Source organism: Cuculus canorus, chromosome 21, assembly GCF_017976375.1.
Source record: "Cuculus canorus isolate bCucCan1 chromosome 21, bCucCan1.pri, whole genome shotgun sequence".
In the NCBI taxonomy this organism is placed as follows: Eukaryota; Metazoa; Chordata; class Aves; order Cuculiformes; family Cuculidae; genus Cuculus; species Cuculus canorus.
The window spans coordinates 4,507,866-4,520,045 of record NC_071421.1 but is presented as its reverse complement, the minus strand read 5'-3'; the positions used below and the strand labels follow the sequence as shown (position 1 = coordinate 4,520,045).

Below are 12,180 nucleotides of genomic sequence, written 5' to 3'. Positions count from 1 at the left end.
CTGAAAAAAAGCCTCAGGGATGGATTGTTGTGTATCATGTGGGTCTATTGTGACTCTTCAGATTATGAGCAGAACTTGTGCGAGTAGTGATTCAGCTGTTCCCCAGCTGTCTTGTTAAACTCTCTCTTATATTTTGCACTTCTTCCCTCCCATCCCAAAAATACACAGATGCAAAATATTTTTAGATCTTATTTCTTAGGGTTCGTTAGAGACAAATGTGGAAACGTTGATGTGCAGTCAATAACGTTGGGAGTAAGAGCTGCAGTTTGGAATAGGTGGGACCAGTTGCTAGGAGAACCCGCGTGTGGCTTTGGGCTGCTTAGCAGGCCTTTTAGTTTTATTTTGTTCTCATACTTTTCACAAAAAGCAACAAAACCCGATATGCTTCATTTATGTTGGTAATTTTGGAGCCATTAGCAGTAATGGTGCCATTGTTAGAGGATGTGTCCTGTGGTTTAGCAGAGAAGTCCTTGAGTTTTGGTGAGCAAGCTTGCTGTTCCACCTGTGTATTTGTTGTGCCAGTGATGAGGTGAGTTCAGTGGGAAACCACTCTGGGGATAGGACCAAGGCAGCGTGTTTTGAGTTTGAGACCCGGCCTTAGCATGACTGTGAGATCAGCCTTTGGCTTGTCATGACAATGGCCTGAGGGGGTTGTTTCAGCTCTTGGATGAATCCTCTGAGTTTATCGGGTTAGGAAAACTTTTAATCTTTCTGCTTTCATTTGTCTTTGGTGTTAAATATAACAAATGCATAGATTATTGCTTGCAATTTGGGATTGGGGGGTGGAATTTAATAGTAATATGATAGAATCATAGAATAGTTTGGGTTGGAAGGGACCTTAAAGATCATCCAGTTCCAACCACGAGTATGAATACGCTGTTATTGTCAGTAGGACAGAACTGCTCCTCATGCTCTAATCCTTTCCTTTAGGAAGGAGTTCACGCAGTTGTGTGGTGAGTATGTGTACAGTGGTGGGAAGGTGTCTTTGAAATCCGTGGAAATGAGAACAGCAATTAGTTACTGCAAACGTTCTTGTTGTCAGCGCTGTGGATAACCTTTCTTGGGACTGCCCTGCCTGTTTAGAGGGCAAGAACAGTGGGAACTAATTAGCAAGGTAGGGCTTAAATAATCATTTCAGAACAGGCAATTTCTCACCTCTGGAGAGGTGAAATGACTCTTTTAAGCCGTTGATAAAGCTGCTTCCAACACTTGTTAGTAACAGATGCTGTAGAGAACCTATGGGTGAAGCTAACAGGTATTTTGGACTCTGTTTTCCTGTTTAAACTCTGTCGACAGAGTAGTTGAGTCACAGTGGCTACTCCTCTCTTGGTTCCCTGCTAACAATGACATCTGCATAGGGCCATTTCATAGAGCCCTGACAGAATTCATTAGTTTAGACCTGCCTTCACTTGTTGTCCATGGAAAAAAAGGGGAGAGAGTGTATTAGGTCAGTTTAAGCTGGACTTTATCAACAAATGCTGCAGATATGTCTTCCCTAATCAGAAACTCTTAATTAAGTAAGATTCTAGCTGTGACGGTGGCCTGTGTAGCAGGCACTTGCGATTTCATTGCACACTACGGAGAGCTTAAATTATCACCTCATTTGTGAGATGGAGCTGCTTGTGATGGATAGGAAGAATCCAGTACCCAGTGTCAGTTGTAAAATATATTCAGAAATATATCAGGAGTCTGAGAAAATAGATCCAAACCTCTAACTGTCAGCTGTTGGTGACCACAGTGAGGTTGGTCTGAAAAGCTCTGCACAAAGGGTTTTCCAGCCCAGCTTTCAAGTGCTGGTCTTCAAAATTGCTATATTCAAATAACATACACATAGCTGAAAACAGTAATTTAGGTCAAAATCAGCATGCTTTACGTTTCTTCCTAGTTTTCTTTAAATCTGTGGTAAGCTACGCCTGTTTTTGTTGGTTTTGTACTAGAAAAATTATATGTCACACCATTTATTGCTTTTTCCAGGGAGTTGAGTTTTATGCTGGAAGCTTCTTAGAGAATGCAAAGCTTGAATGCATTCCATTCCCAAGTGATTGGGAATGGCATTGGTATGGTCAGGGTGTAAATCTTGCAGATGAAGAATGGCCTGACCTTTAAAAAAATTTGTTCTTTAGGAATAAAAAAGGGTCTGCAAACTCCAGATAAGCCAACAGTTCTGTGAATTTTGGCTAGACCAAGTGTGTGATTCAAAGCGAATATTGAGTGAAGGGTCTTTCTTGTTTTCAGCTTTGAATATTTCTGTAATGCTTTGCTTATTTGTTTCCACAGGGCAGTTTCCTTGTTCGTTTTCCCAGCTACAGTCATTAATCAGGACTGAACACGTGGATTGTCTGCTCTGCTGTGGTTTTTAGAAGCAGGTATGTTGGCAGGGAAGTCTGTGACGTTGTTTGGGAGTTGGGGGATGACATCTTCATCTTTGTTCCAGAAAGAATTGTAGGGTTAGGACAATTCTACACAAGTAACATTTTATTATGCTTTGCATATTAACATAGCTTTCCTGAGAAAGCAAAGTTGATAAGCACTTTGATAAAACTTTTCAGTCCTTCATTCATAAAGCTTCTCTCGTCTGGGCATAGACTCGATTTGGAAGAGGTTGTGGAAACGTACTGATGTCGTGTATGCTGAACATATCGTCATCCCAAGCAGTGTCTTAGAACAGCTTTGTGCAGTAGGAACAGAGATCCGTTCCAGTTCTTCATGCTGGAGTCTCAGTCTTAGGATTTTTGTCTTTCTACTTTGCCAGAAACCTGTGGTGGCTGAGTCTGTCACACAATAACTGTGCTGTGTATGAAGAGCAAAGCACTGTTCCTCTGTAATCATAATTTAACCTCTTTCTACATACATTTTGATAGCTTTTGAGCCATATTGAGTGCTTTTCCCCCTCTGCTGCTTACTAACTTTGTGAAGCATTTGCTGAATGGGCAGACTAGTGGTTTTACCCTTCCTGTTCAATAGGTGGCTTCACAAATTATCCATCTTGGCTGGAGTTTACTTTAGAAGAACCAAGTTTAGACAGAGATTTCCATCACCCCTCTTTAAAGTCTGAGAAATTAATAAACAACTGGGAGACTATTATGATAGAAAACAATGAATAATGACATGGGTAAACCACAAATTTCTTGCAATATCTCATTTGTAGAGGAATGTGGCCTTTCCTGCTTGCACGGGGGCAGCCCTGGCATTTTCTTGGTGCTTGAACGTGGTGCCACCTATGGGGAGAGATCCCATGTAATTTGTGCTGGTTTCAAACTATAGGCGTTACTACGTTTTGGGCTTTTGCTGTTGTGCTTTTTTTAACTCAATTGGTTTCTTTGGCTACCAGTACAGCATCTTCCCTGTTCAAGTAGCAATATTCCAGAAAAGAAGAAGAAAGAAGTATATATGAGTAGAATATTAGGAACCAGTCACAATCTTTCAGACTTACTTGGTATCTTGATAAATGTTTATTGTTCTTTCAGTCTCTGAATATGTGTATCTTAGTGTCTCTTGCTCACTGTCTTGTTTCATTCATTATCTTGCTATTGCCATCACTTGTTAGCACCCAGATTGCCCTGTGGCCCATGGTAACATGATCCAATCTGTCTGTTTGAGTTGACACTACACAAAACTATGGGCTTGTTTGAATCCCCCTTCAGTATCACAAAAAAAACCCGCGATCACCTTGCACATTCACAGGCTGCAAGTTTCCAAGCAGAACCATCTAGAGTAAATCAGTGTAACGCACATCTTCCCACTGGGAACATGTTCAAGTAGGACTGGTGATAAGAGCTTTCTCCACTTTTTACTCCTGTTCTCTTCATGTTGAGTAAGGTGGGTGGTAGAGCCTATCCCAGCAGTTTGCTTTACTCCTGACTCACTCAGGAGGGCCCATGTGTAATATTAAACTGTTCCCACACCCAAATTACTTTCTCTTAAAAGTAATAATGAAAATAAAGGGGGAAGAGAGGTTGGTAATGGCTATAGGAAAGCTGGGGAGGGACTGTTTACAAAGGCTTGTGGTAATAGGACGAGGGGGAACAGGTATAAACTGGAGAGGGGCAGATTTAGACTGGACATAAGGAGGAATTTCTTCAGGATGGGAGTAGTGAGGCCCTGGCCCAGGTTGCCCAGGGAAGCAGTGGCTGCCCCATTCCTGGACGGGTTCAAGGCCAGGTTGGATGGGCCTTGGGCAGCCTGAGCCAGTGGGAGGTGTCCCTGCCCATGGCAGGGGGTTGGAACTGGGTGATCTTCAAGGTCCCTTCCAACCCAAACTATTCTATGATTCTAAGGTGCTTGAACCTGCTGTGTTAGTCTTCACAAAGCACGACTCATGTCCAGTGTATTCCTTTGTTACGAAGGTACAGGAAAGCAGATTTTTAGCTTACTGTAGGACCAGATGAGTTCTGTGGATGAAAACTGATTGGAAAGTTGTTCTGGAGCCACTTCTGTCCGCTTTGAGTGGTGGAAGAGGGGCTGCCTTACACCTCCATCCACAGATTGCTTAGCAGGGGTTACATTTCTCCAACACACTATGCTTCTCAGAGGTTTGTTCACTTGGTTACGCTGCTGTGCTAGTCTAGTTTTTGAAGAACCATTATTTTCTGTACTTGAAGTTAAGATTTTTACTATCATTGATTTAATAAACATGTTCCATGGTAGTTTTTAATTACTGAAGAGTATGGCTATGATATTTTTTTCTGTCTTGGTTATACAACCTATTGTGGAACCTCAATAATTAGCAACTATTCAAACAACAAATTATAGTCATACTCCAATATAGAATTTAGGTAACATATTCTGTTTATCCCATAACATAGTTATTTTATATTGAAAGAAAAAAGCGAAACTTCAGCTATTAAATGAGTTGAGAAAGGATGATAGATTCTATTCTTCCCCCTCTTCTTTCTCTCCAAAACAATTTTATGAATTCTGTTGTTTTACAGAAGCGTGGTACATGATACAGAAAGGAAAAAAAAAACCAAAAAAAAAGAGAAGAGCGAGACTTAAGAGTTTAGATTCTATCCAGCTTTTGTTGAGCTTGACGGCTGTGCATTCTGCATCCTATTTTCATACTGGTCGTGCTCATTTATGGGAGAAACCCCAAACTGTGAGCTCTTCTGTCAGAGCGATTCTTTCATCTAGCTGTTAGAATTCTCTTTTTCTACTCATGCGGTAATGTAACAACAGCTAATGAGCTAGTAGGGATGTGAACATCAGCCTCTTTGAATATTGGAGCTACACATGTAAGGCCCAATTTAGCTGTTCAGATTAGTAAGGATTTCTCTGATGAAGCATGTGATTAATTACTCTCCCAGGCTATTAAGTGGTCTGCCCACCAGTGAAAAATAAGTAGTTTGGATATTAAACTTTCTTATTATTCCTATTATGCACCATTACCTATTTGAGTCTGTCTTTTTTTTTACTGATCTTATATTCTCAGGAAATCCAGGAGCTGGCAGGAGGGGAATGAACCGTGAGGGCGTCCCCGGAAAGAGTCCGGAGGAGATGTATATTCAGCAGAAAGTGAGAGTCCTACTCATGCTGAGGAAGATGGGATCAAACGTAAGATATGCTGTCATAGTCCATGTTTTGTTGCTTTCTAGGTGTAATTTTGTAGTAACTGGGATAGCACTTACTGTGACAGGCAGGGAATGGTCTGGTTTTATCACTGGTTTTAGTCGTCATTGATTTAACCGTTATCTGCAGCTAAACACAATTTATTTTTGCTTAAATATTATAAGGCTTGTGATGCCTGAACCTAAATCTGAGCAGCTGATAGTTTCTCAATATACAGTCAAATTTTTTATGATTGGAAAACCAGCAAAATAAAGCAGCTGTTTTAAGGGGGCTTTGAATCTCTCCAGGAGTGTGTCATGTACCGGTTTGCTGCTGGCATTGTTTGCACAAATAACGGTGCGATTAAACTGTTAAAGAGTGGAGTTTAAAGAGTGGAGTTGAGGCAAATGTGATGTTACTTATTGGGAAGTCAGAGATAATCTCTTCAGTCTCTCCTCATTTTCCTTTTTGCTGACGGGCTCTCTGTATGTTCCCAGCTGACTGCCAGCGAAGAGGAGTTCTTGCGCACATATGCAGGTGTAGTGAATAGCCAACTTAGCCAGCTTCCTCAACACTCAATCGATCAGGGTGAGTACTGCGCTTGTTTGCCTTGTGTTTATTTCATCCGAGAGAAGAATCTCAGAGAATATCGAATCTGGATTCCTGTATTTCTGTAACAATGTGCCACCTGCTTAAACCCAGCCTGTGTTCTTGGACATGCTGTTATCTTTAGAAGAGAACTAGACTCTACGGTTCAACAGGTGGTTTGATTTTAACAGCTAGAGTTGTTCTTGGGTATATATCTAAGATTGTTTAGGATGAAGAGAGTTATTTAATAGCTTATTCTCCGTGTTGGAACGGGTCCAGAGGAGGCTACAAAGATGATCTCAGGGTTGGAGCACCTTGTCTACGAGGACAGGCTGAGAGAGTTGGGGTTGTTCAGCCTGGAGAAGAGAAGGCTCCAAGGAGAACGTAAGGTGACCTTCCAGTAACTGAAGGGGCTACAAGAAAGCTAGAGAGGGGCTGTTTACAAAGGTTTGTGGTGATAGGACGAGGGGGAACGGGTATAAATTGGAGAGATTTAGACTAGACATGAGGAATTTCTTCATGATGAGAGTGGGGAGGCCCTGGCCCAGGTTGCCCAGGGAAGCTGTGGCTGCCCCATTCCTGGAGGTGTTCCAGGCCAGGTTGGATGGGCCTTGGGCAGCCTGAGCCAGTGGGAGGTGTCCCTGCCCATGGCAGGGAGTTGGAACTGGATGGACTTTAAGGTTCCTTCCAGCTCAAACTATTCTATGATTCCATAACTCAAAGCATTGATGACCAAAGTCCTGTGAACTGAATACACGTCTATAGTTTCCTATTCTATATAATGCATTAAATAAATAGAACTTGATTGCTGTAGGTGAAGTTAAATTCAGGTATGCATAGGTCTGTCTGGTTGTTGTATTCAGTGCAGATCCTCTGCATAAGATGACTTTCATATAAATTCTTATATTTATTCTTAAACTGGGAATCTATGCTTAAAATGGAACAAGACTAGGGGCAGCAAGGACTTTTTCAATACTTCAAACTGGGAGCTTCCTGACAAAATAAAATGTAAAGTAGGTACAGATGTGTAAGGTACAAAAGCAATTTGTTATGCTTATGCTAACTTAGCTATTAGTCGCCATTTGCGTGATAACCTTTTATCCCCAAAACAAAATGGAATCAGCTGACAGTATCTTCAGTTTTTTGCATTTCCGTGAACGTGGAAGTGAAGTACAACATTTTGATTCCAGGAGAGTAAGAGGGAAAATTTAGCAATAGGAGGATTTGTTTCCCATTTAATTTCTTTAATTTGCACAAGGTAATTAATTCTGAGCCAGGGGTAATAGATGTGAAATGAGTTTACAAATCTTGTTTAGATTCCCATGAAGGGGATGAAGCATGTGCTGCTTTTGTGAGTTCTTAGCAGAAGTTTTGGTAAACAATTGTGTGGTGCTACTCTGAATCTACTGATCTCTTCTGAACCTTAATGTTTCTTTCTGAATTCTTTTTTCTCCCCTTCACAGGCCTCGTGCCAGATCATGTTCATAACATGAGAATTGGTATTGAAGGAAAATTCTAAGCCTTCTATGCCAGAAAGATCTGAATGGAGCAGAAATTTAATATAGATCTAAGACATTTAGAAAACCATTAGAAACACAACCTGCACCAACTTGCTCTTCAGTTTTAAGCCTGTGTTCATTCCCCACGTAGCTGGGAATTGATGGAGATAGATAGAGATGTGGATTTTGGCTCAGAATTCTTAAACTGTTCTGCAATTGAAAGTGAAAATTTGCCAGTTTGTCAATAAAAGCTGAGGAAAACGCATTCAGTTGAGAGAGACTTCAGTGTAACTGCTAAGTAGTTACATTTCTCCCAGTAGAAATGTATGCTGAGTTACCTGCACTTTGGCAAAGAAGAGGCAATAAAACTAGAAGTCCAGCCAGGGAACACAGACACTTTGTACAGCTGTGCTCCTGCACGGGCTGATCTAAGTTTGTCTGAACTGTCTGGTTTTATTATCTGTAAAATTATGTTTTCTCACTTTACAAAGGGCTTTTTTGTGACTCAAAAAATTGGATTTTGACATAACTTTTAAATGTAATCAAAAGAGGGACCAGCAGTTACTTGATCTCTGCTTCTAGACTCACTAATCATGCAATCCAGGAAGTGCAAGAGCTCCATAGAATCACCAGGTTTGAAAAGTCCTCTTGGATACTGAGTCCAGCCATTCCGATCTGCCACTAAACGATGTCTCTGAGCACCTCGTCCACTTGTCTTTTAAACACCTCCAGGGATGATGACTCCACCACCTCCCTGGGCAGCCTGTTCATTTGCTGTTCGAAAAGTTCTCTTTGCCTGATCTTTATACAGATGCTGATTTATCTGTTGTTATTTTCCTAAAGTCCTCCAAGAGTCATAAAACTTTGTCCGTAGGGAAGTGAAATCTCACTGTTGACGCTTGCTTTGATCCGCTCTGAAACACTGCTGTCTTTCTTGGGAGATTGGGCTCCATGATCTAATTTCAATCCAAAATGATAATTAAGCTGGTGGTCTGACTATTAAGGTTTTTCTTGGTTGGGAGAAAAACAACAAAGAAAAGAAATGGTTAAAGATGTGGGAAAGGATGTTGGTTCTTTTCTTTTCTTTTCGTATTCAGGTAGGCCATCTCTCCAAATTAAGTAGTGAATAGCATGAAGCAAACGTGAGCAAACCTAGCCAAATAGTTTTTCCTTGGGAGAAAGATGAAGCTAGACTGTGCTGTCCACACAGAAGTGAGTTTAATTTATTGCTCAGTACTTTGATTTCCTTAGAAATCTCTCCAGATTTCCAGCAGTCAGGTATGGTAGTGATGCTCTCTGCTCTGTGGCTCATGACGCAGCTATCGTTGCCATCTGTCTGTACCTTTTTCTATATCCTGCTGTTGATAAAACAGGATTACGAAGGTGTCGGAGAATACAAATTGCCTCGGTGTCCTATTTGCCAGCCTAAGGGAGATTCCATTTCCACTAGATGGCATTCTCCTGCGCTGAAAAACCCCATCCCAAGTCCATACACTGAGGTACTTCAATGTTTTGTGTCCTTCAAGGTTGCTTAAAGGAATTTTCTTCCCTACTTTTCTGCTGTTTTCATTGAATCTCCTCTGAGGGTTCTTCTTTTTGTCTTTATGCAACTTCCCTTATGCAACAGATAAAAGGACTGTTATTTAAGGAGTAACTTACAAAGAGTTCCTATGTCTGTGGAGTTCATGTTCTTTTCTTCCCATAGTAGGGCAGATCGCTCTCAGCTGAACTTGTCCCAGACCTATCTTTAGACTCATTTTCCTCCACCAGGCACACAAAAGACAGAAAGCTGATTTCATACCCCCATTTCATTCCAAAAAAGGGAATGACCTCCTTGGCCTTAGCACTCTAAAAGCTTTGTTATAGACCGGCAGTATTTTGTGTGTCACTAAAGAACGCTGTAGTCTTGTTCCAGCATTACAGGAAGTTTGGTTTGTTTCTTTTGGTTTTGAGAAGAGTCTAGAGGATGAATGCTCCAGAATTCTGTACGTGTTTCACAGTCTTTATTACAATTTTTATGCTTTCTTTTGTTGTGTATCCATGAAATACTGCCTTGGAACCGCTGGCCTCATAGCAGTTACCTGAGCTTAGAGCTGCTGAGCTTATCACTGCATGGTGCTCCCTGCTATATTTTCTGATAAAGATCTGTCAGTCCTTTTGATGAGTCTATTTGTTTGACCACGGGGAGTCACTGCAACCTGCATGTCCAGTCTGTATTTGCAGCAATATTGATGGTGCATCGAAGAGAGCTTACACTTGTCCCTGCTGAATTCTAGTGTTTGTGCCATAAACCTTCAGCGAGCCCCTACTAATAACAATATTTCTGGCATTTAACGTTCCCCTGTGATGCTTTGCTCACCATCTTAGGGTTCAACAGCACAAGTTAACTGCTAATTTTGATCAAGAACTGTCTTTTAATACCCTCTGTGATTTTTAAGAAAACCTGAGTCCTGTTTGGTTTGGGCTTATTTTTATTGGAAGAGGAGAAATTAAACTCTTTTATTTCTTTTATTTCTGGTCTTGCTTTCAAAAGGAATTCATCAGTTCAGGCACATGAAATCACTGTGGTTTAGAATTGTTTACAGATGTCCTTTCACATTTGAAACGCATATTTTTAGAACACCTTCACTCTCAGCAACCTTGTGTACATTTGCAGTGAATTTGTGGTGCTGACAGGAAGTTCAAGGCTGTTCTGATTACGTTACTGAGTATCTTTGTGTGAACCAGTGGTAATAACACATGTCCAGGGCTGTCTGATGTGCTGTAGCAGAGAGCAAATGGGAATTAGAGCAGATCTTCCTCATATGTGTTCTAAACTCTTTATACTCACTGCCACAACGTATATTAGAGCGACAGATCTGTGCAGGGATCTTGAATGACCAGAACATGTTCTCCAGTCTCATTTTTTTTTCTTTACTTCCATCTCATTTTGCCTTTTCAATGTATTCCAGAATCCCAGGGGATGCTTTGTCCCTCGGCGTGTTGACTTCGATGGGCTTCTCTAGAGGTGCTGTATCCCCAACACAGGCTACAGTCCACCAAGGAAAGTTTAGACACTACGCATGTCTGGATTCTGTTCATAGCTTGATATTTTAGCTGTTCTTATTAATACCTTGGCCTGTTCACCCATTCTTTTCAGCTGATCCAGACAGTTGTGTTGCATCCGTGACAGTTACGAGGCTCATCCGATGCATTAAAAATACTTTATTATCCATTGAAAGGTGAACTGCTAGCAGAGGGAATGAGATCTCTGTAAATCAGGTGTAAATCAGGAAGGCCTGAACAACAGTTATAAAACTCTAAACTCAAGTAATTAATAATTAAATTTACTATTAAGAGATTAAACATTAATATCATGCTCACCATTTTTCATAATCCATTTTATTTTGGAGTCATTACATAGTGTCTTTAACACCTATCCTGGGCTGCATCCAAAGCACAGGGTAAGGGAGGGGATTCTGCCCCTCTATTCCTCTCTGGTGAGACCTCATCTGGAGTATTGTGTCCAGTCCTGGAATCCTCAACATAAGAAGGAGATGGAGCTGTTAGAAAGGGTCCAGAGGAGGCCACAAGGATGATGCGAGGGCTGGAGCACCTTCTCTACAAGGTGTTCAAGGCCAGATCGGATGGGCCTTGGGCAGCCTGATCCAGTGAGAGGTGTCCCTGCCCATGGCAGGGGATTGGAACTGGATGGGCTTTAAGGTCCCTTCCAACCCAAACTGTTCTGTGACTCTATATTAAAGTGCAGAATATAGGGCGTTTTTCTTTACTCAAGGAACTTTTTAGCTGACATCTGTGGGTTGTTTGTTGTTTTGGTTTTAGGGCTCCAAGAATTAACTGAGGAACCCAAAGGCATCTCTGCTCAACCAGAGAGTGGATGTAATGATGAGCTGGTTTGAACTATAAATGTGTTGGTCGTCTTCCCTGCACTGCAGCAAGAACTAAGGGAGCTCAGACTCATTAGGTTGCTTGAGCTTGAACGGATGAAATTAAGGCTTCCTCACGTATGTGTAATACTAGCCAAATGTCTTTCAGGAAGTTGTGTGCACAGAAACATCTCTTGCAGAAGAAATGTATTTCTTGTTTCCCAGCCACTTACATTTCTAAATGGTGAGCTAGCACTGGGCTTCCTTAAGTCGCTGCTCTGGCAGATCTGCAGATGGAAGCTGTGCAGCTAGTAAGCATGATATGTGAATTATACTAAGACCTTGGTGATTACAGCTCTGATGTTCCTATAGCAACAGGAGTGTCGTGCTGGTTCTTGAAGGAAGCTGATCCCTTGGGAAGGACAGAGCTGAGATGCAAACGCATGCCTCAGCTAGGTTAGACGTGGATGGAAGAGCATTTAAAATGAACCCAGGCTGCGTGTGCAGTTAGGAAGGGGGACCGTGCTCATGAAATATCAGATAGTGCTGGAGAAATGGAGATGGAGCTCTTCTCAGTTTGGTTTTCTTCTTTTGAATGGAATGGTTGCTTTAATGTGCTCCTCCTTGCAGCAGTGCGTGTTATATTTTTAGAATGCCAGGCTAGGATACCAGTACTGGGAATT

The 12,180-nt window shown here is 41.5% G+C and overlaps 1 protein-coding gene across 5 annotated transcripts in view; it reads left to right on the top strand.

The window, feature by feature from the left end:
* Positions 1 to 12,180, top strand: part of CTNNBIP1 (catenin beta interacting protein 1) — a 37,655-nt gene that overhangs the window by 16,443 nt on the left and 9,032 nt on the right. For 4 of the 5 annotated variants that reach the window (XM_054085977.1, XM_054085975.1, XM_054085978.1 and 1 more), the window contains 3 exons: positions 2,278 to 2,366; positions 5,429 to 5,550; positions 6,042 to 6,132. In XM_054085977.1, the coding sequence (XP_053941952.1) occupies positions 5,455 to 5,550; positions 6,042 to 6,132 (187 nt within the window). In that variant the 5' untranslated portion in view covers positions 2,278 to 2,366; positions 5,429 to 5,454. Of the gene's footprint in view, positions 1 to 2,277; positions 2,367 to 3,684; positions 3,820 to 5,428; positions 5,551 to 6,041; positions 6,133 to 12,180 lie in introns of all 5 variants that reach the window. The other variant, XM_054085979.1, reaches the window with a different exon arrangement.